Below are 24,690 nucleotides of genomic sequence, written 5' to 3'. Positions count from 1 at the left end.
ACAATAGAGGTAAACATACACTTTTTACGATGTACTACTCTAAGTACATTTTGTATGGAGTGGAGTATTTTTTTAATTTAATATTGTGTTCTCTACATGAAAGGATCTGAGTATAATACATATACAAATACTTCATTTTCAATAGTCCCTTTAATGTATCTATACATAAATGTGAATCCACTTCATAAAATACAACGATTCTCTTTTACCTTTTGTTAATAAAATCGAGGGCTCTCCAAGTGACTGGTTATTTCTGTATATTACACAACATTCACATGAGAACTTATTCAGCAGAGGTAAAAACAAAAAATGAAAAAAAAAAGCTTTCTCATACTTTGTTGACGTTGTAACTTTCAGAGTATGGCTTCTACAATTAGCCTTCTCCCTGAGAAGCACTTCCTGTGCTCTCTGTGTCGCGACATCTTCACCAGCCCGGTGACCATCCCGTGTGGACACAGCTTCTGCTTGTCCTGTCTCAGCCAATACTGGACCCGACACCAGTCCAAATACTGCCCTAGCTGCAGGAGACTGTTTAGCGACCGGCCTGACCTCAGCGTCAACCGCATTCTGGCAGAAGTCTCAGATAACTACAGGAAGACCCGACCACCAAACCCACCTGATGAGGAAATGGTACCTTGTTGCATTTGTCAGTAATTCATGCATAAGTGATTGGATTATTAGCACTTTGAGATTGCTAAAATATAAAGTGCAATACAATTAAAATGTATTATTATTATTACATCTAGCTTACATGTGTATGTCACTGTTACAGGTTATTGATGTTGAGCAGATGATTCAGGAGAGGCAGCAGAAGGTAGAACGGTTTAAATATGCTCTGGAGCTACAAAAGGTGCGTTGAAAACCTCGACACATCATTAAAATCCTCTGTTTAACAAGAATGTGGCTTGTTGACTGTTGATACATGATGGCGTCCAAACCAGAACTCCTACCTCAGAGAGGTGCGAGAGAGTCAGAAGGTATTTTCTGTCCTCGTACACGCCATGGAGAAGAGTCACAAAGCCGTCGTCGACGCAATTGAGGGGAGACAGAGAGACGAGGAGAAGAGAGTGGCGACGCTGGTGAAGGAGATTGAGCAGGAGATCCAGGAGCTGAGGAAGGAGAACACTGAACCAGATCTCCATGTTCCCGTGAAAAGTGATCAAGATGACGATACGGAGCAAGTCACTGTGGTAATGCAACTTCTATAGATAATGCAATGGTATTGGTGACCGGCTTCCATCGGTGAAAACCTTGCTTTTGTCCTGCAGAACATTGTTCCCACAATGAGCCCCTCTGACATGAAGGATTGGTCCAAGATTACTATAGAAACTGACCCATGTGTTGGGGTCACCAGACGGGCGCTGGCAGACATAATGGAGAAAATTAAGGTAGAAGTCAACAGGCTCTCCAAATCTGGTGAGTAATGCAACTTTTATCTTTTACCATTAACTCATTGTACAATACATTTGTAATTTGTTCCTTTCTTTTGTCTCTCCTTTGACAGAACTGAAGAGATTGGAGAAGTACATAGGTAAGGCTTTGTCCACACAGAAACAAATCTAAGGGACTGAACACAAAACATGGATGATTTCACCCTTTTCTTGGCGTTTTCCCTTCCCTCTTTCTTAGTGGATGTCAATCTGAGCGCCAAGACAGCCCACCCCTTCCTCTCTGTGTCAGATGACAGAAAACAAGTGAGACATACAGACAAGCTTCAAGAGGTACCAGATCACCCCAAGCGGTTCGACCGTGTGGCAAACGTGCTGGCCAAAGAAAGCTTCAGCGGCGGGAGGTGCTACTGGGAGGTGGAGGTCGGGGGGAAGATGGAGTGGAATCTGGGTGTTGTCAGACAGTCCATAAACAGGAAGGGCAAGTTCTCCGTCTGCCCTGCGAATGGTTTCTGGACTCTGAGCCTGAAGGCTGGAGGCCAGTTCAATGCCAACACCTCTCCTGTCACGCCGTTGGCTCTGGAGCAGAGGCCCAGGAAGGTGGGCGTGTTTTTGGACTACACTGAGGGCCGCGTGTCCTTTTACTGCGCAGAATCTGGAGTCCACATTCACACCTTCACAGATACATTCACTGACAGGCTGCATCCATTCTTCAGTCCTGGTCGCCTGCATGGCGGCAAAAACGATGCTCCCCTCATCATCTCGTCTGGTTTCTGCAGCATTTAAACATGATACTTTTCCATCTTTATACATCATGTTTTCATTTGTGTATTTATTCATAATTCTCCTGTATGCAGTTGATGTGGTTATCTTTTCAGTATCAATCCAGTTATTTACAAAATCCTTGAAAACTACAATGAACCACACTTTCCCGGTCTAAACAGTGAACAAGAGGTTGAGTAAGGACTGACTCCCAACACTCAAAAAAAAACTTCAATGAAAGCCATGAACAGATTGAAAGGGAAAGAGGAGGTTAGAAGAAAAGAAAAGACTCTCATAAATGAACAAGTGAGTCAAAAAGAAGAGAACATGGGTTGCAGAGTTGGATGGACGTGAGGGTCTGCGGGGTTGGGACAGAGGTTGACGAGGAGCAGGGAGGGAGGGCACAGCCAAACAACAGGGCATTGTGCTCATACGCCAGGCACTGGGAGACACACTCAAACACATTCACTCATTCACACACTAACTCCGTCGTCCACACAAGCGCATGCTTCTGCCCACCGCCACACAGACTTGCGCTGGCATCTCGGCGGGCAGCCCCATCTCCAGTCCAGTCCTGGGTTTCCAAGCTGATCGTCCCGCTCCACTTCAGCTCACCTGACCTCTGAGACTCAGCCTCCAGCCTTCCTGGGGACTGAACTGAATCCTCAGGGCCGTCGGTCATCCACAAGTCCAGGCATCGCAACTGATCAACACAAGCAGAGAACCAGCAGCACCAGCTTGTGGACCAACGGAAGGAGCCTGAGTCCAATATACTTCTTTTGAGGTAAATATCCATACATTTCCAAAAATACTGTCAAAATAAATGATTCTGAAAACCGACACATTTGTGTTAAATGTGATGAGTTTGATGGAACATAAAGACTGTTCCTAGTTGTTCTTGTATTATATGTTTAGCTGTATCGCAATTTAATACAGTATTACTTATTTAAATAGTTAGAAGCAGGTGTATGGATCACTTGTACCACTGTTAACTATCCCAATAGACAAGGCCGTTAGTTGGATCAAAGTTAAGACATATATTATGGAAGTGGGGTCTTCAGGGCCCTTCATGAATTTGTGTGCAATATTTGTAACAGTGGGAGAATGCGGGCCTGTCAGACTGATTATTCTGGTTTCAAGGATTCATATGATCCATTGTTATCTGCCCACTTAAAAAAAAACAGACTGTTCGACTTTATCCATATCAAATTCAATAAAACATCTCTCAGCTTGGGATCTATTGGATACATGTTAATGTAAAAGATGACCAACTGGTAAAGCTCATCCTTTTGACATTTTCTCCTCCATCCATGTCATGAAGCCACCCCTGGATGAATTGTGCAGGGACAGAACTGGTGAAATGTGGATACTGAGAGCAGAGATAAATAGATGACATAGGTCTTCCTGGCCCACTCTGCATGCCCTCATGAAAGATGCTTGTGTTCAGAGTCTCCTCATGTTTTTCTGAGATAATCCACTCACCAAGCAAGGCGTAGCTCGACACCCACAGCTGTGTCAAAGACGGCTATTCTCTGTGCTTCTCATTGGAATCTACTAAACATGGGCTTGTTCCCAAATGTTTATGATAAATATATGCTTCATTGGTCTTTTCATACTTCACGGATGTAATGCGTGTTGTTCCAAGTGGGGGAAGTTAGAAATATGTTTTGTATTTGTGAGTTTTGGAGCACTATTTGTGTGAAGGTTAACAAAGTATCAAAATATATTCTACTTTTCTTTTCTGAATTTGTAGGATACGTGTCCTTGTCTGATCCAAGCTGAACTCCACATCATCATCACCTGAGGATCCTGCAGTGGAGCACAATATTTCCAGTACTGTACAGACTGTCACATTTCTTTGTGGGACTATAAACTGTCCCTCTGTGACAAACAGAGACTGAAATAAAACAGAGACATATCCATCTGATTCAAACGACACCTTCCATCATGGCAACCACGGGCATGCAGCTGCTGGGCCTGATCATGTCCCTTGTTGGGTGGGTGTGTGGGTTCATAGTCTGTCTCATCCCCCTGTGGCGGGTCACCGCCTTCATCGGTAACAACATAGTGACGGCTCAGATCATTTGGGAAGGCCTCTGGATGAATTGCATTGTGCAGAGCACGGGTCAAATCCAGTGTAAGGTGTATGACAGCTTGTTGGCTCTGCCCAGTGACATGCAGGCTGCCCGAGGCCTCACCGTCTTCTCCATCCTGATCTGTGCCCTGGCCCTGGCTATGGGGGTCCTCGGAGTCAAATGCACTAAGTGCATTGGCGTAAACAGCGCCAAGGCCCGTATTGCTCGCATCTCTGGCGCCCTCTTTGCCTTGGCAGGGTTCCTCTACCTTGTCCCCGTCTGCTGGACTGCCCACTCCATCATCAGGGATTTCTATGATCCACATGTGGCGGCCCCACACAAGCGTGAGCTCGGCCCTGGCCTCTACATCGGCTGGGGGGCATCAGCCTTGCTCCTCATTGGGGGATCTCTGCTCTATGCCGGGTCAAGCCCCCCTGGGCTCACAGGCTCTCCCACCTTCAGCAGTGGAGAAAGTAGTCCTCGCAGGGCAGCCTCACAGGTCAAAGGTTACGTTTAAGCTCTGAAAATGTCTGAATGCCTTCAAACCCCACAAACGCACCCCAAACGATGACAAACCTGATTCCTCACCATTTGATTTTGCTCCTTGTAATTATTTTATATTTAATGTTATACCAGTTAGTTTTTTTTCTCTGAAAAGCCGCAGCAGGCTGTTTAGCGAAGATTGAACTCATTGTATTATTTCATACCTGATATTCTTCAATAACCTTGTTCTCTGTATGTCGGTGTAAAACACAATAAAGGTTTTCGTCCTCCAAATTCTCTACTGAAGCAAATGGTGTGTGTTCACATTTTTATGATAACAGATATAAAATCTTACAACTGTATGTGTTTGAGGGACGCATTATAGTACTTTTAATAAGAAATGCTTTGTTTTGCTCCTTTATGTAAACACTACTGTGTTCTACTGAGTGGAGAAGAACAATAGAACAATGGAGATGTGTGTACTTTTGATTGTGGTGCCATATTGTTGAGAAGTGTGTGTGTGTGTGTGTGTGTGTGTGTGTGTGTGTGTGTGTGTGTGGTACTCCATCTCCTATCTTCTATCTCCTCTTCCTTGTACCAGGGACAAAGAAAACACATCTTTCTTTCTATAAGAATCCTGGGATTTCTTCAGTTAACAACAGCAAATCAGACTCTCTTAGCACACGTGATCTCAAAGTACCTCATACTCTTTGTCAAATCACAATGGACAAGTCATCCCATCACCTATCATGGATATCCAAACTGATCTGATTTGAACAAATAGATCAACACAGCTTGTTTGTAACACATCTTTTGTAATCGTTTAAATGGTCATCCACAGAGAGTTTCAAAAACAATTTCAGTGAATTAAAACCATTGAAGACCCTTACACTTTAGTTACTGATTTGATGCATGCAGATTCTAAATTTCATTTTCTAAGCTACATGTTTTTAAATAAGATTAACTGCATTGAAGGTTCCCTCCGGTATTTGATTTCTATTTGCTGTAAACAGTAAAATGATTCCATCCTTATCAGCAGAGGACAGAGCAACACAATGCCACTTTATAAAGCATTACAGCACCACAATGACAATGGACACCAGTGTTCCAAGTGCCAGGTAGTGACTCATACATGACCTAAGCAATGCTGGGAGAGTAACGCGGTGAATACAGTAAGGCAGACTGTGCTATAACACTGCAATAGGGAACACGTAGAGTGAGACAAGTGCACTATTTTCATATTGAAGCAGCGTATTGAGCAGAATATTAAATATCAGGCTGGAAAGCAGTGCTTGGCTGCCCTCTCTTGTTGAGCCTGTTTTACTGCTGAGCACACTCGGTGAGGACAAAAATATGTGTACTTTATGCACATGAAACCATTCCCATCAGTGATGTCAAACTGCTTGGAGTACGCCTGTGCATGTGTGTGAAAAAAAACCCAACTAATTGTAACAAGCCTAATTTGTATAATGTTGGATATTTAAATGTACTGTTCATTAATTTATCATGTTTCCTATAGTGATACAATCTAAATTTTGCATTTTAACTGGTATATATAACTGTCATACTGTAAAGGTCTTGGAGTAAAAAGTAGGCCATACTGTTTCCCTCTGAAACATAACTAGAAATAGTATTCTACTACCTCACAGCTGTATTCTGCAACTGTAAATTTACTTCCACCTTCGTATATTTAACATTTCACAAAGTTGTTCACTATACTTGCAGACATAACAGTCCTGTATATTCCTTTACCAGTGCTGCTTTTGTGTCCTTGTCCCAAACAGTTATTTGTATGTCTTTGAGAGAGACATTGAGAGAGATGCAAAACTATAGTCAAATTCCTTATATGGACAACCCATACTTAACTACAAAAGCAGATTCTTATTGGTCCTCGTGACAACTGTACAATGTACTTGCAATTGCAATTTCCAGTCGCTAGAGGGAGACAAACGCTCCTCGTTGTCGTTTCTCCGGCGGAAGTGGGAAGTAGAAAAGAGCCGTACAGCTGTGGTCGGTGGCTAACAAGAGGAGCTAACAGAGGAGCTAACAGGCGAAACCTCCGCGGTGGAAAATACCCGTTCACTAAAAATAAGACGCTGCGACAGATACTCTGACACTTTTGATCCGAGATGGGGAAAGGCGGAGGCACGTTTGATAGGCTTCTGGGTGAGTTATCGGCACATTCGTTCAGTTTGTGGTTTATTAGCCAACTGTAAGACAAAGTGCGATGCTTTTTTTCTCCAGCGCATTGTTTTGACAGAGGGTTGTGGCTTTCGGGCAAGCTAACATGCTAACAAGCTAACTCATACCAGCTAGCTAACAGTCTCGCTGCTATTGTTCGGAGGCCCAGACGGGCTCACTGAGGCTCAACAGCCCGATTAAACTGCTTTACAATCGGATTTGTCCGATGTTTGTTTTCCCTCTCCCAGTCGCCCCAAAGCCACGTTACTGTCTCCGTGTGTTATCTGCTGTTAGCGGAGATAAGACAGGCTGATGGTTTCCTTCAGCTTCATGATTTAGTTAGTAATAACGTTACTGTGTAACTCATGACTCGGCTGTTTAAGAAAGCAGGCAGCCATTCGCGAGACAACCTGCGTGTGACTTCTAGCTAAGTGTTGTCCTAAGTTGTTCGGCGCCACAACAGGTTGATCAGCTAAACGAGTCCTTGTTTAGATCCTTTCTATTGAAATACAGCTGGTGAAGGTGACGTCAGTAGGCTAATTAGCTTAGCTTTTACAAGCCGTAGCCAACTTTGTCAAACATGTTGAAAATTGACATTCACAGCTTTGAAGTTACATTGATATCTGGCTGACACAATTGCATTAACACACGTTTTCTTTTTTATTGACGGGTAGCTTGACCTTCTAGAGTAGAAGTGAACCTTCTGGCTCTCAGACGATAAACACGTCTCTTTGCATGTTTGGCATTATTATTTTGATGGATGATTATCAAGTTGTCTGTGTTGTGGTGTGTTAATTTGAAACAGACATTTAGGACTAATTATCATGTCACTGTATTAACTTGTGCAACGAGATTCCTCAGACTAAGCCTAAAGATCTGGTGCAAAGCAAAACACACCTTGACACACCTCATCATGTCAGTGGATAGTAAACTATAGCTGTGCATTTTTGTGTGTGTATATTTCCAAAGATACAATTGGTTGATTTATTGCCACAAACTAAATGCCACACAGTCTGAGGCCACGGCCCTCTTTGGCTAATCCAAATGTCACAACTCTCACAGTGGAATCAGTAATATAACCACATTTTGGGAATAAGTGTGGGCACTCAATGATATTTAAATTTTAAAAAGTGAAATAACTCCTAACATTGTGTTAATCATCAAGCATCTTCTGAAACTAAGTTCAGACAACATTAGATAGAACATTATTACAATGAAAAAGAGAATTGCGAGCTCACAATGTTTCACAGCCCAAGGTTAACGGATACAACTTGTATTTGTTTACTCAATAAAGAAGGAACAGGGATGTAGTTCAGGGATGTAGTTCAGGGATGTGTACCTCTGTCATGAGAAAACATTGTTGTGTGATTGCATACAATCAAAAGAAGCCTAACACAAGATACAGTACATCCATGTATACACACATACACTTAGTTCCCTTTAAAAAAAAAAAGAAAAGCTAATTACAGCCTCCTAAATTAAGATAAAGTTTATTTAAAACCTCTAAAAAACAGTTTAAACAAACCTGAATATAAGACCCTTCATGAAGGAAAGATTTATTTCGGTATTGTTGTTCGACTGCATTACTTTTAGGGAGGTGCACTTAAAAGTGTAGATGGGGACGTTTACCCTACTTTATATCTATAGATACAAAGATTAGACGAACATGCTTTTCATGAAGCAAGATTTAACCATCTGTTCTAATTGCAGATAAAGCCACCAGTCAGTTGCTGCTGGAGACTGACTGGGAATCCATCTTGCAGATCTGTGATCTCATTCGACAAGGAGACGCACAGTAAGTCATTCTGTCCATTTCCCTCCACATTCATCATATCACCAGCTGTTGAAGCAGATTTGTTTATTAGGTTTATTGCTATTTAATTTATTGCCCTGAGTTTTCTATTGAGCATTATTTGTGTGTGTGTCTGCAGAGCTAAGTATGCTATTGGGGCCATTAAGAAGAAGCTAAATGACAAAAATCCCCATGTGGCCCTTTATGCTCTTGAGGTAAGACATGTGGACAATGTGCAACTGTCTATTTTTGTTGTGTTGGTGTGCTTTTGTCAGAATTTCTTCACTTCGTTTTTTGGAGAAAGCTTCTTCTGTGAAATATGTCTGACATAGATGGCTTTGTGAGTGATTATGATCTCTCTCCCTTCAGGTCCTGGAGTCCGTGGTGAAGAACTGTGGCCAGACAGTCCACGATGAGGTCGCGAGTAAACAAACTATGGAGGAACTGAAGGATTTACTTAAGGTTACCCTTTTTCTGTTCATTTCTTAAACTTCATAATTCTGCTCTGTTTGAAATGTACTTTTCTTGCTATAATCCTTTTCATCTTTCAAGTTTAAACATATATTATAAACATAGATTTGCATGAGTTTTGAGAATAGTTTGGTCAATAATATTTTTTAGTCAATCTCAAGATATTCAGTTTGATATTCATATTAAACTGAGAAAAGCAGCAAATCCTCATATTTAAAATGATAAAACCAGTATTGGGTGTTTTTGAATTGTTTTTCTGTTTAGCGATTAGTGGACTATTTATTTCACCTCTAAATGTGTTTAAATAATATATAAATAATATCAGTGTAACTATGTATTTTGTAAAATAAAAAAAAAAGCAGTATGAAGTTTGGAGACAGTGTTTCGTGACAGACGGGGTGATCTGTCTGGACATATCTTGGCTGGAAGTCTCCCCACATCAGGCAGCTGGCTGCATAACAGCCTGACGAGCAATATTTTATTGGATATTTGCTGCCTCATGTGACATGAGCTCCTGCAGCTCATGCCGGTTTCCACTTCCTGATGATGTCATAGCCTTGTGACAGGAGTGTTTTCTCAGACATGAACAAGGGACTTCTCACCTCTGTTCTTGTGATCTTACACAGTGTTGTTTGAATCAGTGTGTGTGTTTTTGAAAAGCTTGTTGGAAGAATGTTATTTGACAACAGAAATCTATATAAACACAAAAGGGAGTGCCGAGACTTTTTATTTCATTGTGTGGTTCTTTTACCACCAGAAACAGACGGAACCAAATGTCAGAAACAAGATCCTGTACCTGATCCAGGCCTGGGCTCATGCTTTCCGCAACGAGCCCAAATATAAGGTGGTCCAAGACACTTACCAGATCATGAAAGTGGAAGGTGAGTGGACTCATGCTGTGTTTTGCTTTGTTTTCTTCCCACCAAGCTTGGCTGAAAGGAAGCTTAAGGATCTCTGAAATAATAATTACCCACAAAAATGTTTCCCAATCATCATGTTTTAGCTCCAATTACATTGAAGAAAAACACAGTAACGTTTGTGTCTGTATGTAATTACAATTCCAGCAATATTTTAATGACTAATTCCCTATTTGCACGGGACTACTACATCCTTGGAACCTTTAGTTATTTGTTATAATTGCATAGGTTCTCTGTGATCTTAATCCTGTACATTTTGCAAGTCAACATTTTCCCCGCAAATTACGGTACCATATTTCTCCAGACATACAAGTCACGTGCTAATATTAGTCTGGTGTTAATCAGAGTCTCCGTAATTTGGAGTCATATTTCTTTGCGAGGTTTTTGGTTTTCTCCAGTAATTTTTTCTGAAGCTCATCTCGCGACATGGCACCGAGACCCTTTTGCACAAAAGCAAATGGTCTTTCTGTGTATTTTATAAACCTTATTTATAATAATATTTAGAATATGTAATATAAATATCATAAAGTATATTATTTTTTGTAAAAGTAAATGCTCCGCATATGCTTGACATTATTCTCTGGAGATAATGTTAGTAAATTTAGAAGAAAAAAAAATACACTAATGTTTTGCAAATGTGTTGCATGAAACAGGTTTTATTAAGGGTAATTTCTAAATCTCATTTGATTCCCATCTAATATTAGTCCCATATGCATATGGCTTCAAATTGAACTAAAAGCTCAACAATATTCCAAAAAATGACGCGTATTACACAACAATTATTGTCAGAATCAGAAATGGGTTATTGCAAAGTGTGGTGCACATACAAGGAATTATTTGGCTTTGTGATTCATTTTATTTAGTTTAATTAACTTCTTGTAATGCACCATACTGTAAGTTGAACAGGTCTGTTTCTCTTCTTTTCTCACAGGTCATGTGTTCCCAGAGTTCAAGGAGAGTGATGCGATGTTTGCAGCTGAGAGAGTGAGACATTTAGTTTTTCTTGTTTAGTTAGTGTCATCAGTCAGTGATATTTGTCCATTTGGTGCTGGTCATTAGCACTGAACTGTTCAGAAGAGATGATGTGTAATATGTGACGTCTGTCTGTTTGATCCAGGCCCCTGACTGGGTTGATGCTGAGGAGTGCCACCGGTGCAGAGTTCAGTTTGGAGTTATGACAAGAAAGGTAGGCTGGAGTTTTATGGTTTCCTTTATTCATTTACAGCAGCACATGCGTGTTTGAGTGAGTGGAGTAAATGTTTGTTCCTCATGTCAGGAAGTTGACCTTGATTTGTGTTCTCTGCTTCTCCAGCACCATTGTCGAGCCTGCGGCCAGATTTTCTGTGGCAAATGTTCGTCGAAGTACTCCACCATTCCAAAGTTTGGCATAGAGAAGGAAGTGCGTGTATGTGAGCCGTGCTTTGAGCTGCTTAACAAGTGAGTTGCCACTTCCAAGTGGGAAGTGTGGATGGTGATTCTGAAAAGTGTCTCTGAGTCTGAAAAGCACGAGACGTCATTAGCTACAGTATGACACTGTATATTACTGTGTTGCTCAAGTTATGCTGTATATACTTTGGTTGTTATACTTTGTTCCTGATCACTGTAAGCCTCGATGGCTTCTTGGTTTAGAGTAAAAATATTTAAAGATATAAAATAAAAGAACATATTGTGCCGTTTCAGTGGTCTGTGTATACTCTTTTTGAGGAGTGCTACAAAAAAAGTTTTTTTGACATATGACTGACTCGATAGTGACACACATTTTAGTCGGCCATAATTTTGTGTTTAGGGTTTTCGTTGACTGACCAATTTTGTACGTTTGAACCATCACCCTTAGAGCTTAACGTTTCTCTGCTGGTGTTTGCAGCAGTGACAGTTATGTTTTTTCTCCTTGATCCCTTTTCCTTCCAGCCACCCCTCCCTCTCTCCTCCACTTAGGAAAGCTGAGGGGAAAGCCCCCACTCCGGGTCCTGCCGAGCTGCCTCCTGAGTACCTGACCAGCCCGCTGTCCCAACAATCCCAGGTAGAAGTAAAAAATGAGATGCCTGTTGGTGTTACTGGTTTTAGTGTAAATGCATTTTGTGGAGGAAGGAAGTCCTCATTTAAGGTCTTCCCCAGAGGAAAACAGATCACCACGGCTTCAACGTAATCTGTATGAGATTATTTTTTTATCATTCATTATTGTAGTTTGTGCGCTGTTTCTGGATCCTACCATGGTTCTGTTCTCTCACTAGATGCCTCCCAAGAGAGATGAGGCAGCCCTGCAGGAGGAAGAGGAGCTACAACTGGCCATTGCCCTTTCTCAAAGCGAGGCTGAGGAGAAGGAGCGCACGGTGGGTTGCACAGCTGAAATGTTGCTAAGTATTTGTACTCTAAAGAGACAGTGATGCATGCCTGTATGTCTTCTTACAGAGGCATAAGAACTCCTACTCGATGTATCCCAAAGCGGATCCCACTCCAGTGACTTCATCAGCTCCCCCAGTCAGCACGCTCTACACTTCTCCAGTGGTAAGCTCTGTCCTAATGCTGCCATTCTCTCTGGCAAAATTAATTATTTACCACACTAAGCATTTTTTAAGTGATTAAACAAACCATCTGCCGATTATTTAACAAATTATGGAAATGTATTTTGTCACTGACCAATGTGATCAATATGATTTCTTCAGAACTCCTCTGCTCCATCAGCTGAGGATGTAGACCCTGAGGTACATGTCATATCCTTCTCTTTTGCAATACTTGCATTATAACAGACTAATGGGAATTGTACGTAATGCTTGTAGTACTGATGTTAATATGTTATTCCAGCTGGCTCGCTACCTGAACAGAACGTACTGGGAGAAGAAGCAGGAAGAGGCTCGCAAGAGTCCCACCCCTTCAGCTCCTGCTCCTGTGCCAATGGCTGAGCCGCTTCCACCAATCAGTCAGCCAGTAGAAAGTCATGTCCCAGTCCCTGTCGCGGTCCCAGTTCCAGTCCAGCCGGTCAGCATAGTGGAGGTATGTTGACACTCTGTGCTGAGAGCGGATGTTGGTTGGTATGTTTTATTTCGAGCTGAACTGGAGTGCGCAAACCACAAATCACTCTCTGTGTTTTGCTTCCATCTCGTCCCCGCCTGCAGCAGCAGTACCAGAACGGTGAGTCGGAGGAGAACCATGAGCAGTTTCTGAAGGCTCTGCAGAACTCCGTCACCACCTTCCTTAACCGCATGAAGAGCAACCACATGCGCGGGCGCAGCATCACCAACGACAGTGCTGTGCTCTCACTCTTCCAGTCCATTAACAACATGCATCCACAGCTGTTGGACATCCTCAACCAGCTGGATGAGAAGCGATGTGAGTGTTGGCTATGTATGAGTTTGTGTGTGTCCCAAGGCTTTTCTGAGAGTCCAGTCCCTGAACTATCGCGACATGTATGCCGTCTGCAGTGTACTATGAGGGTCTGCAGGACAAGTTGGCTCAGGTGCGCGATGCTCGGGCAGCACTCAACGCGCTTCGGGACGAACACAGAGAGAAGTTGCGTCGTGCCACAGAGGAAGCGGAGAGACAGAGGCATATTCAGCTGGCACAGAAGCTCGAGATCATGAGGCAGAAGAAACAGGTAATGAAAGAAGGCTCTTTGCAGAAAATGCACATATTTATACGCTGTTCATAACCATACTCATAAGCATCTTGTCTTTGAACTGCAGGAGTACCTGGAGATGCAAAGACAGTTGGCCATCCAGCGTCTCCAGGAGCAGGAAAAGGAGAGGCAGATGCGTCTGGAGCAGCAGAAGCACACGATCCAGATGAGAGCCCAAATGCCTGCGTTCTCTCTGCCCTACGCTCAGGTACACACTGCAAGCGTCATTGGTATGACCAGGCTGATTGACAGCGTAGCTCCCAGTGCGACGAGTTGGCAAGACACGTAGGCCTTCATGTTGAATGATTGAGAATCACTGCACCCGGGCATTAACTTTGCTCTTTGTAATTCCAATCAGCAGTACAATTTATTTAATTAGTTTTGACAATAAAATGGTGGTTTAGACACCATATATACCTCTACATAATTCAATAAAGATTAAATGTCTGATAATATATGTATGTGCCGTTGTGCAGATGCAGTCTTTGCCTCCCAATGTGGCGGGAGGTGTAGTGTACCAGCCCGGTGCTCCACCCAGCTACCCGGGTACATTCAGCCCTGCTGGTTCTGTGGAGGGTTCACCTATGCACAACATCTATATGAACCAGGCTGGGCAGACTGCACCACCGCAGTACCAGGCCATGCCTAACGCTGCCCCAGGTGAGAAGACCTATGTTTGATAGCTTCACTAGAAAATCAACCTTGATTAATTGCCCTGCGGTCAGGAAACGTTTGTCAGTGTGCTCCTGTATGTGTGCGTGACTGATTGTCCTCTCTTCTTCCAGATCCCAACATGGTAAATCCATACATGTACCAGGCTGCAGGCACTAATGGGCAGCCTGCTCCTCCTCCTGGCCAGGCTCCACCCACAACTAGTCCACCCTACTCCAACTATCAGCCCACACCCACACAGGGCTACCAGGTCTGGTTGACTCTCACTTTCTTTCCTCAATAAGAACTACAGCCAAAATATTCAAAGAGAAATAATGCGCTCACTCGATGTTGTACTTGTTCTATGCAGAATGCGGTCTCTCAGCCCCAGAGTATGCCCCCGATGCCCCAGCCTGCCCCCACCAACGGCATGGGTTACATGGGCTACCAGCAATACAGCATGCAGAACATGATTTCAGCATTGCCAGGACAGGACCCCAATATGCCCCCACAGCAGCAGTACATGCCAGGCCAGCCGCCCATGTACCAACAGGTCAATCTCTTTTTTTTTTTTTTACTTCCTTCTACGTTAATGATTTATCCTTGATTTCTAGTTTTTATTTCAATCCCCACAAATCTTATTTTTTTTACCTTTATCATTTTTCTTGCAGGTGGCTCCTCCTGGCGGCCCACAGCAGCAACAACAGCAACAGCAACAGCAACAACAACAACAACAGCAGCAGCAGCAGCAACAGCAGCAGCAGGTCCCTCAGGCTGTGCCCGGCAGCACAGAGGCACAGCTCATCTCCTTCGATTAAAAGCCTGCATGCTGCAGGGTCTGACACACTACACCCTCTCTCCTCCTTTGGTCTTTCAGCTCACTCTCCGGACTCTCCGCCCTCTAGAAACACACGCACACACCTCCCACCTTCGACCTTGCTGTGATGTTGTGGCAATGTAAACTATTGTGATGATGTTGCAGAACTGTCGCTCTCCTTGCCTCTCCCCCACTGTAGTGTGGGAATGGAGGGTGAAGCTGCAAGAGAGGGCACCATAACCCTTTTGCCCTCTTCCCTCTTTCCAGCTGATATGTATGTAGTATTTCCTTATTATATGAATAACTGAATATCAGAAATAGTCAGTGGTATTAAAGTAAAAAAATAAATAAGTATGATAATAATTGAGGACAAAAAAGACAAGACATAACCATCCTTTGTCTCATATTTTTCTAAATCAAAATCTGCATGTTAAAGCTTCATTATTTTCTGAAATTTATGTGAATTACTGCAACTTATCCTATCAGTTTGGGCAGTGATTGAGAGACATCTCATAAGTGCCGTTTAAGAGATAGGTGTGATGTCTAGGGAGAGAAAGCACAGTCAAAGGCCTGAAATATATATCACTAACTCAAATCTCCATCATAGTCACAGCATGCCATTGCAGGTGTAGGTTCCATACCTTCATGCACACACATACTGGGGTCATCTCGTTTTGGCATTTATTTGTTGTACACGGCTTGGATTAACAAGCGTCTTCATGTACTTGAATAGTGAAACCTATTTCAGGGACTGGACATTGTGGGAGGACTGTTCGAAAATTAGCTGGTTGGTTGTTTATTCGTCTTTTAAATATAGTTTAACAAATGTAATAATTGAATTGATAAGGCTTGTGACCATAAAACAAACTATAGCAGCTCTACTACCAGCCCCGTATATCTTTATTAAAATGATTTGTGTTGCCGATACAAGTACATTAACCTATAATTAACTGAAAATGGCGTCCAGGCATTGGGTTGTAACTGTCACAGAGAAGAACATGTAGGTAGTAAATAAAGGTGGGAGCTTGTTTCGCAAGTGTGCTCTACTCTCCAGTAATGTGGAAATGCTAGCAGAGCAAACATTATGTACCGCATGTATGTATGTTATCACGCACCCAATCAGTGCTTTTTGTAACTCTTCATTTGCCACCTGTGAACTTCTTTATTCCATCATACTGATCTGTCTGACTTTAAAAGTAATTTTAAAATTATATTTAATAAATATCTGGTTCTTATTGTCCACTTGCTTGAACTTGTTTTTAGTTGTTTTTTTTTTTTAAGGATTGGAAAAGAAAGAGATGTATGACAACTTTTATTCATGTGAATACAGTGTTCCATGTCACATTCATTCATGTTTCAATCAGAAGGGTAAAGGCCATAACATGACATTGATGAGTGATAAGATGACATACTTTAACATCTAACTTATTATTGTACATTCCAAAAAAAAAGCTTTTCTTTTTGCACTTTGTCTTTTTCAAAGTTTTCTGAAGATGAGGCACTTGTAGTATTCTTCCATCTCAATCTGGAAATGAAAAACAGCACGGGTGTGAAAGATATTGAAGTTATTACCAGGTATTGTTACCCGGTGCTGAAGCATGTGACTCACCATCCTCTCCATGCGCATCCCGTTCCCATAGGCCAGCTGTCTCAGCACATCGATGTCTGGAAGACCCCACTCTGGATTCCTGTGTAAAAGCATTAAAAATAATGTGTCTATTTACATATTCACATATTGCTGCATTAGAGGAAATAAACGTCCACTCACATTTGTCGAAGCTCTGCATCCAGGTGTTCGTTACAACTTGGTGTAATGGTGCCATTGATCGCATACACCTGGAACAGGTGTAAGATTTGGAAAGGTGTCAGTTGTTGCACTTTGCGCTCACGTGATGACATTATGGTATTTTGAGTGCGTAGAAACTTCCTTACAGCTGGTACATACCGCATATGTTATCAAAAGGCCATTTTGTCTGAGGATTTGACCGGCTCCAGTGAAAACACCCTGGGGAAATGATTTTAAAAATGTTTACGAAACGGGCACATTTGTATTTTGTGGCCTTTCATGAATTATTATTAAATCTATAACTCAATATCTTGTTTTTTTATATATAGATAACCAGGCCTACCTGTGCTGTTTTGAATGAGCTGTATTGCAGTAAGTTAATGGCAACAATAATGTCACAGGAGTTGCAAGATAGGCCTGCCCATTTCTCCCACGATTCGCTGGCATCCAGGTGGACGGGCTGCAGCACATTCTTTTCATGGGTTGCAGCAATGTATTCCTTAATACTGAAATTGAGTATGCAAACTTAAATTTACATTTGTATTTCAGTAATAAATAAATCACTTGCTATTTCATATCCACATAAGTGTAAAATGCACAACCTGTTGCCCACAAAGCTCACTGTCACTTGACTGTATGACTGCATATATATATATATATATATATATATATATATATATATATATATATATATATATAGCCTTTTCGGACACAAACCTGTCCAGAGACTCTTTTTTGATGTCTGATGGCTGCCAGGTAACAAAGGGCAACTTCTGGGCAAAGCGTATGACATGCTGCCCAGTTCCAGAGCCCAGCTCTAAGGCCAACAGCTGCCTGGGGGACTGGTCCTCCAGCACATCTTCAAGCATTAAACACAGACTCTCCCAGTTCCTCTCTGCCTGCAGAGACAGCAGCATGCTCTGGAGGAGAAAAGCAGAAGGGTAATGTTTCCCTGTCGGCTATGCCAGTCTATGCACTGATTTTCTGTCTCAGAGGATTCCTCTTACCTTAACTTGTGCTGTTTGACAGAAACGAGTTGACAAATGGCATATTTGTGAAGACTGGTCATGTTGGACTGTTACAGCAGATGGGTGCAGAGATTACCTGGATAAGAGGATTCCCTCTGTGCTCCTCCCCAGTGTTCATTACTGACTTGTACAGTACAGGTATGCCACACAAACAGAAACAGAGGGACAAATATCAATGTATACAATACGTTTGTCTCTGGGTAGCAATGCGAATCAACATGACAAGCATTGTCATAATAAAGTGTGGGACCATATTGTATGAATGAATGAATGAATGAATTGAAAAGTACTTTATTAATCCCAAGGGGAAATTTTTTATGGTGGTGTATCATATTATTGTGCCTGAGTATGTGAAAAGCACGAGCGTTTGCTATCATCTGATGGTCGTAGGGAATAACTGCAACAACGTGACTGGTTGATATATATATATATATATATATATATATATATATATATATATATATATATATATATATATATATATATATATATTACATTACATCTCATTTAGCTGACGCTTTTATCCAAAGCGACTTACAATAAGTGCATTCAACTGTAAGTAACTAGGAACAACAACAACAAGAACAGTGATATATGTGTGTATAAAGCATATACAGTACAGATATATTTTATTTGTGTGTATATATCGTATGTAGTATAGATACCTGGCGCTATTTATGAGAAATAGTTTCAATGAATTGAGTGTGTATGCACAGTTATTTGTCCTTTTCCCATGTCCCTTACGGGTTCCCGTAGATTTTCTACGAGTTCACGCAATGCATTGCGGGTAGGTCAGGAGCAAAGAAGCAGCAGTCGAGAGGACGCCATGTGCTTGTGAAACAGAGGGACCCGGCTGTTTCAGACTTTGCTTGTTTTATTTTTAAGGGACACCAGGGGAAACGGCTCCAGTTAACGCCATCATGTACTGCACCAGACGCTGCCTCCAGACCGCGCTGCGGGTCGCAGCGACCTCACATCGGTACGTAACGTCCGCCGAGCAGGCGTCAGTCAGGCACGTCAATGGAGGCAATGGTTCATCACGATCCCACTGCCTGCATCCTCAAGGGCAGGCAGTCTGTGACTGCTGCCGGTTAAGTTGGTTGTGAAACATGGCATTGACTCCACAGCTTGTGTGAATGCAGACTCTGCATTTAGTCCGCAGCCATTACACGTTATGTTAGGTATGTCAGCTAACGTTAGCTTTGTCCGGCAGCATCGTTAGCAAAACACCTTCAGGCTTTAACTGTCTAACAACGGTGTAGTTAGTATTCTGCAGATGCTCACACTAAACACGGTGTCCTGGTGGAAACCGTTTAAAGTGTGTTTGACGTGTACCTCCTTGGAGCGCCTGACGTCACCAAGGTCATGCTCGTGTCTGTTGGAAGTCATATTTTTGCTGTTCAACTAACTGCAAGCTGCATCTCCTAGCTCGCTCATTTATATTAATTACAGGTTGTATGTTCAGGAACCGACGCGGTTCACCTGGAGCCGCCAGACCTGCCAGGAGTTAACCTAATGGCGGGTGTGTTCTCATTCTGGTGTATGTGTGTAACCCCACCTCCACACGAAGAGGCAAAGGATACGTCTGAGGATCACTATCTGCTTTAGCAGAAAATGTACATGTTCTTTACATGATTTTGACAGACCATCTAAGTCACAAAAAAGTAGCAAATCCTCACACGTGAGAAGCTGCCACTCAGGAATGTTTCTTTTGATCACATATTGATCAACATCAAAATAGTTGTTTGGCCGGGCAAGTTATTCATAAATTGACCTATGCATTTAGTTGTGCTTCTGGCTCTAAAATATTTTGACCGCCTTTAAATTCCTAAATATATTTAATTTTGTCTATATAGAATAATCATTTGAACTGGTCTGTGACACATGCACTCATGGAGTCACAAGCGTTTACAATGTGATCACAAGTAGACAGGTGTGAATGCATTATTATCCAGTAATTTAAGACAAATTTGGAATAACTGGTTAGTGGTACATTGTGAATGCACCCATTAAATAATGTTGAAGAAACACTTCCAAAAACATCCAGTATGCTGTGAAAAGGATTGGACATACAGCTGACTGTAAACCTCAGATCGTTTTGTAAGCTGGAGCGTCTTTTTGATAAATGGTAGTTTCAGTTTTTGCAATTGTCAGTATTTAAGATCCCTTCTGTGGACAGATGCACATCTGGATTGGCTGAGTCTTGTTTTTGGAGATCTGAGAACCTCAGTTAATCCATCTTCTCATTATTTTCCAGGCAACAGCTTCAGCGGCAAACGCCAGCCTTGTGTGTGCTCCGACTCCTGAGCACCAGCCCAACCCTCCGCTCCGACGCCATCGCCACCCCTCCTCTCGACGGAGCACCCAAACAGTATTCCGCCAAAATCCAACAGCTTGTTGGCGACATAGCCAGCCTCACTTTATTAGAGGTGTCGGACCTCAACCAGCTGCTCAAGGTTTGTGGACGAGTCACGACTCTAAACCACAATACGCCGTGTCAGACCGCTGCGGCTCATCTTGAGTGATGATCTGTTTTTTGTTGCAGAAAACTCTGAACATTCAGGATGTTGGAATGATGCCAATGGCTGCATCAGCTCAACCTGCTGCTGTAAGTACAGAAAGTAGACGATGCAACTGGAACACTTTGCAATATAACTATCTGCTACCACACCTCTATACACTACAGAAAATACTTTGAATTTGAATCGACACTTTTCTGTTTTATCACTGCAAGATTTACTAATTTCTTGTCTTTTCAGTTTGCAAATTACATTTTTACGTGTTTTTTTTCTCTGTGTGAATCTAGGCCGCAGAAGAGGATGAGGCACCCGTCAAGAAGGTGCAGACTCACTTCACAGTCAAATTGACAGAATTAAAAGCAGCTGACAAAGTTAAACTTATCAAAGAAGTGAAGAACTGCATCCAAGGCCTGAATCTGGTGCAGGTAAGTCTCAATTAGTGCTTAGTTCTTTACATTGAGTCATTTATATCAGTGGTTCTCAATTGTGGGTACTAGTACCCCAGGGGGTACTTTCAAAATTCAAAGATTATTTAAAGATACTTATTTAATAAATATTCAATAATATAAGTGTAAGTTCTTAAACTGCATTGTACATATTCTATATTCAATCAGACACTGATGGCATAGGGCTGTGCATTGTTTTCTTAACCAAAAATGCTTTGCGCTGGTTAGGGGTTACTTCTATAGGGGGCACATCACTATAAAAGGTTGAGAACCACGGGTCTAAAGGTACCCTGGAGTTATAATAAGGAGGAATAAAGTCTCCTGATTGACAGCAGGTGGCGATAACATGTCATGAAATGCAGCAAGCAACCAACACATTGTAGAGCGGCTGGCTGCATGTTGGCAAACATGAATGTGAACAATGTAGGGTTTCAAATATTATTTGAAACTGAAACATTTAACACGTTTATTCCACCTCAAGGTTAGACGCTGTGTTAAATTGAGAGGTTTTGTTTACAAGGGAATGCCATAGGTTGCCCTTCATATACATTTAGACCATTGATCCAATATGTGTATCTTCCAAAGTAATAAAGGTTATAAAATCAAAAAAATAGTGCTCATCACAGATTTCTTTGACAGTGTCATAGTTCATGTTTTCCCAGATTGGGTAACAGCACACTAAATCTTCTTCTCATCTCTTTCCTCAACCAGGCTAAGAAACTAGTGGAGTCTCTTCCCCAGGAAATCCGAGCCAATGTGGCCAAAGAAGAGGCGGAGAAACTGAAAGCATCCCTGGAGGCAGCAGGCGGCACCATCGTGTTGGAGTAGATCTATGTGCCAACCCGGGCACTTAATCCTTCATTCTCTTATTTTCTTTTTTTTTTACGTGACAACGAGGAGCAGCCTGGGAAACAAAGAAATTCCTTCTGACATTACTCCTATCTCTTAACATCATCAGATGGGACAGTACAACTCAGACTGAACTTTCCAGGCACACAGCCTGCACAAATAGCCACCCAGCTGTTAAGTTTCTTTTTGTGTGTTCTTGTGTCTTTCTGATACTTGTGACACAAACAAGCGACAGAAATACTGGCCTGATTGATCAGTAAGTCAGTTGGTCAATTTGTGTGTGTGTGTGTGTGTACATTTTAACTTTTCACAGAAGAAAAGATTATGCAGTAGGGATACGGTTACCATTCCCTATGTTGAAGAACACCAGATTCTGTATCTAGTTCAGGATGGCAGGGCTGAGTCCTTATTACTTATAGAATGTGTTGATAACGTGATTAAACTTGAAATACCCATAAATATTTGAACCTTCTCTTACATGTTCTTGCGTGTGATGTTATGTGAAGATATTGTATATAAATAGTTAATGATGAGAATGAAACTATAAGATCAATTCTGTGTGTGTTCTGTATATCAAGAAGCACAGACTGAAAAGTTAATTGTGACTGTAAAGGCTTGAAGTGAATATTTTCAACTAGAGTAGTTTGCATCCTGCTTTCTGTTTTTAAACCACTAGAGGTCATATATTTTGATGTCCTCAGACGGTTTGAGACACTTCTGTTACCCGTTTAAACCATAGTTTCTATACAAGGTTTAATCTCCCAAATGCTTGACGTACACAATTCGGTTGGTCTGGGAAAATAATGTCTAAAGTAATAATTTACACATTGGTTTGAAATGGAAAGAAAAGCTGTATTTGAATGTATAGATATACTGTATGTCATTGCGTTTGCGGTGGGTTTCTCGATGAGCGATCGTAAGGCAAATCAAACACCTATCTACGAACAGGACCCTGTATTTGCACTCGGAACAAATTACAAAACAGTCGTTCCCTGACCGGGAATCGAACCCGGGCCGCGGCGGTGAGAGCGCCGAATCCTAACCACTAGACCACCAGGGAAGGTGATGTAGTCGTCAACAATGTATGAATATATTCTCTCATACAGCAAATGATTTCTATAACGTAACAGTTTCCTACAGCTAAGGTCTCATATGCTATGGCTCTGTTGTATTAATGCTATCGTTAATGCTATGCCTCTGTTGTATTTAACTTTGAGAGGAAAACAGCAAGCACAATAGACTAACAACCATTTTGGCATGTTATTGAGTAAATAGAGTATTTAATAACATCAATTATTGACCCATTCATTTCAGTGTGTAACACCCATTTCAGTGGGCCAGCATGCCCAATTCCAGGGCTTTGGCCCAGTTGAAACGGCCATAATGCACGTTATTATGTTTACCCTGCAACCACGACATGTCAATATAGCTGTTGGGAAAATGATCTTTTTCCTGAAACTGAAGCTGCTAAATGGATTTCATCCTCCATTTATCCTTTTTTTTTTACACCTGTTTTTTTTCCTGCTGTGCGGAGTAAAACTGTCTTCAATACTCAATTTCGGAGGCCCTGTGCACCCACGATAAACCCACAAAAGGGATTATCAATATGTTCACCATTTGAACCGGTTCCACAGGTGAAGTACAGACTAGATTAATAGAGATTTTGTGATGAACTCTTTACTGTTTGAATTGATTATGTCACTGATTGTAGATTGCCACCAGGTGGTGTGTGTAGTCTGTATTTAAGGCTTTTACGTTTTCAAAAAAGGTGTCCTATAATGACAAATGGAGGATTTGCCCAAAAACAAAAGCATTTATAGACAGAATAGAACAATGAAAGATATCTTACACTACTCTACCCTCAGGGACAATAAACCCCATGAATGTTATATACAAGAGATATTTGCTCAGAGGTTCAATACAAAATCTAAATCACAAAAAATGGGACAAAAAAACATGTAAGTGGAAATATATCAGATAAAATATTCAAATTGAACTACAGCAGCACTCAAGCTGACGTACAATTTGTATATGAGTACACGCACATTTCCTCACACAAACAATCAGCTGCACCTCTTTCTTGGCACAGAAGGATGGAGGCTCTGCACTTACTCCACTGCACACACCTATTTGGAGAAAATTCTCCAAATAGGCCTCATTGATCTGTTTGTCTTACGTCTGCATTGCTATGTGGAAATGTTAATGGAATTATATTTTGTACGATCCTCTCGTATGTTGTTGACATCAACTTTCAGAATCGCTCGCTGTTTTATCGCAATGATTCAGTTTGACCAATTTACTTGGAAGTTGGCAAGTCACTTTGGCCAAGATGTGCCGACGAAATACCTCGATCATAACAATCCTGTTTTAATGCTTTCAAGTGCGTACAATGATCATGAGCAGCTATTACCCAGCTATTGAATTGATTTACTTTAATTTAGCACACTGACTAAATGTTTGTGGTGATGCTTACAACTGACTGCTGACGTACCGAACAACTGCATATCACCATCATTTTATACAGGTAGTTTGCGTGATGCACATTGACACCTGATTTAGAGAACAGGAGACTTTACACGTGTGCAGTTAGTTGTGTGTGCAAAAACACACACACGCACACACATACTGTATGTGTATATATATATATATATAAATGTAAATGTATATGTAAATATATATATATTATAATATAAATATATATGTAAATATATATATATATATATATATATATATATATATATATATATATATATATATATATATATATATATATATATATATATTATAAATCATGCACTCACTACATTACAGCAGGACAGCAAAATCTCTTGACTTTGTTGTCCGTGCTGCTCATCTTGTCTCGACGGCTTCATTCTTTTCACTCCTTTCTCCTCGAAGACCAATTCTCTGTG

At 41.5% G+C, this 24,690-nt stretch overlaps 5 protein-coding genes and 1 non-coding gene across 7 annotated transcripts; 4 read left to right on the top strand and 2 right to left on the bottom strand.

Moving 5' to 3' along the window:
• Positions 1–360: 360 nt before the first annotated feature.
• btr02 (bloodthirsty-related gene family, member 2) lies at positions 361–2,174 on the top strand. The gene is made up of 6 exons (XM_068579478.1): positions 361–630; positions 773–850; positions 942–1,148; positions 1,269–1,416; positions 1,505–1,531; positions 1,630–2,174. The coding sequence occupies exons 1-6, from the start codon at positions 361–363 to the stop codon at positions 2,172–2,174; spliced, it is 1,275 nt and encodes a 424-aa protein (XP_068435579.1).
• A 421-nt stretch (positions 2,175–2,595) lies between these two features.
• cldnk (claudin k) lies at positions 2,596–5,002 on the top strand. The gene is made up of 2 exons (XM_068578522.1): positions 2,596–2,934; positions 3,904–5,002. Exon 2 carries the CDS (start codon positions 4,098–4,100, stop codon positions 4,740–4,742), a length of 645 nt encoding a protein of 214 aa, XP_068434623.1. The 5' UTR covers positions 2,596–2,934; positions 3,904–4,097; the 3' UTR covers positions 4,743–5,002.
• A 1,683-nt stretch (positions 5,003–6,685) lies between these two features.
• On the top strand, positions 6,686–16,390 carry hgs (hepatocyte growth factor-regulated tyrosine kinase substrate). Of its 2 annotated transcripts, none has more exons than XM_068578542.1 (20): positions 6,686–6,874; positions 8,600–8,684; positions 8,821–8,896; positions 9,051–9,143; positions 9,916–10,033; positions 11,001–11,053; positions 11,187–11,255; positions 11,382–11,506; positions 11,978–12,089; positions 12,301–12,399; positions 12,479–12,574; positions 12,733–12,771; positions 12,872–13,060; positions 13,183–13,396; positions 13,489–13,661; positions 13,750–13,890; positions 14,159–14,342; positions 14,468–14,604; positions 14,704–14,886; positions 15,005–16,390. In XM_068578542.1, exons 1-20 carry the CDS (start codon positions 6,838–6,840, stop codon positions 15,149–15,151), a joined length of 2,370 nt encoding a protein of 789 aa, XP_068434643.1. In that variant the 5' UTR covers positions 6,686–6,837; the 3' UTR covers positions 15,152–16,390. The 2 variants fall into 2 exon arrangements, with proteins under 2 accessions (XP_068434643.1, XP_068434642.1); XM_068578541.1 differs by having other exon boundaries at positions 11,978–12,095.
• A 237-nt stretch (positions 16,391–16,627) lies between these two features.
• Positions 16,628–17,853, bottom strand: zgc:103625 (methyltransferase-like 26 B). The gene is made up of 6 exons (XM_068578543.1): positions 17,654–17,853; positions 17,280–17,442; positions 17,096–17,155; positions 16,919–16,986; positions 16,760–16,838; positions 16,628–16,675 (listed from the first exon to the last, which is right to left on the bottom strand). Exons 1-6 carry the CDS (start codon positions 17,851–17,853, stop codon positions 16,628–16,630), a joined length of 618 nt encoding a protein of 205 aa, XP_068434644.1.
• A 907-nt stretch (positions 17,854–18,760) lies between these two features.
• mrpl12 (mitochondrial ribosomal protein L12) lies at positions 18,761–22,237 on the top strand. Its single transcript, XM_068578954.1, has 5 exons — positions 18,761–18,943; positions 20,222–20,420; positions 20,510–20,572; positions 20,771–20,908; positions 21,641–22,237. The coding sequence occupies exons 1-5, from the start codon at positions 18,885–18,887 to the stop codon at positions 21,755–21,757; spliced, it is 576 nt and encodes a 191-aa protein (XP_068435055.1). The 5' UTR covers positions 18,761–18,884; the 3' UTR covers positions 21,758–22,237.
• A 529-nt stretch (positions 22,238–22,766) lies between these two features.
• trnae-cuc (transfer RNA glutamic acid (anticodon CUC)) lies at positions 22,767–22,838 on the bottom strand. Its single transcript has one exon. It is a non-coding gene; the product is annotated as a tRNA-Glu (tRNA).
• Positions 22,839–24,690: the final 1,852 nt, after the last annotated feature.

This window comes from Clinocottus analis, unplaced genomic scaffold (genome assembly GCF_023055335.1).
Source record: "Clinocottus analis isolate CAN_PGR_092001 unplaced genomic scaffold, fCliAna1.0.p SCAF_16, whole genome shotgun sequence".
Taxonomy (NCBI): domain Eukaryota; kingdom Metazoa; phylum Chordata; class Actinopteri; order Perciformes; family Cottidae; genus Clinocottus; species Clinocottus analis.
The sequence above is the reverse complement of the archived record's forward strand: the minus strand, read 5'-3'. Positions and strand labels throughout refer to the sequence as shown.

Bases quoted from the DNA above. Each gene is read 5' to 3' on its own strand.
- btr02 (XM_068579478.1), top strand. From the start codon at position 361: ATGGCTTCTACAATTAGCCTTCTCCCTGAGAAGCACTTCCTGTGCTCT. The intron at 851-941 runs GTGCGTTGAAAA...CGTCCAAACCAG, and splicing joins ATGCTCTGGAGCTACAAAAG to AACTCCTACCTCAGAGAGGT. The intron at 1,149-1,268 runs GTGAAAAGTGAT...TTTGTCCTGCAG, and splicing joins AACCAGATCTCCATGTTCCC to AACATTGTTCCCACAATGAG.
- cldnk (XM_068578522.1), top strand. From the start codon at position 4,098: ATGGCAACCACGGGCATGCAGCTGCTGGGCCTGATCATGTCCCTTGTT.
- hgs (XM_068578541.1), top strand. From the start codon at position 6,838: ATGGGGAAAGGCGGAGGCACGTTTGATAGGCTTCTGG. The intron at 10,034-11,000 runs GTGAGTGGACTC...CTTTTCTCACAG, and splicing joins CCAGATCATGAAAGTGGAAG to GTCATGTGTTCCCAGAGTTC. The intron at 14,605-14,703 runs GTCTGGTTGACT...TGTTCTATGCAG, and splicing joins CACCCACACAGGGCTACCAG to AATGCGGTCTCTCAGCCCCA.
- zgc:103625 (XM_068578543.1), bottom strand. From the start codon at position 17,853: ATGCTGCTGTCTCTGCAGGCAGAGAGGAACTGGGAGAGTCTGTGTTTA. The intron at 17,443-17,653 runs GTTTGTGTCCGA...ACTCAATTTCAG, and splicing joins AAAAAAGAGTCTCTGGACAG to TATTAAGGAATACATTGCTG. The intron at 16,987-17,095 runs GTATGTACCAGC...CACCTGTTCCAG, and splicing joins GCCTTTTGATAACATATGCG to GTGTATGCGATCAATGGCAC.
- mrpl12 (XM_068578954.1), top strand. From the start codon at position 18,885: ATGTACTGCACCAGACGCTGCCTCCAGACCGCGCTGCGGGTCGCAGCG. The intron at 18,944-20,221 runs GTACGTAACGTC...ATTATTTTCCAG, and splicing joins GTCGCAGCGACCTCACATCG to GCAACAGCTTCAGCGGCAAA. The intron at 20,909-21,640 runs GTAAGTCTCAAT...TTCCTCAACCAG, and splicing joins AAGGCCTGAATCTGGTGCAG to GCTAAGAAACTAGTGGAGTC.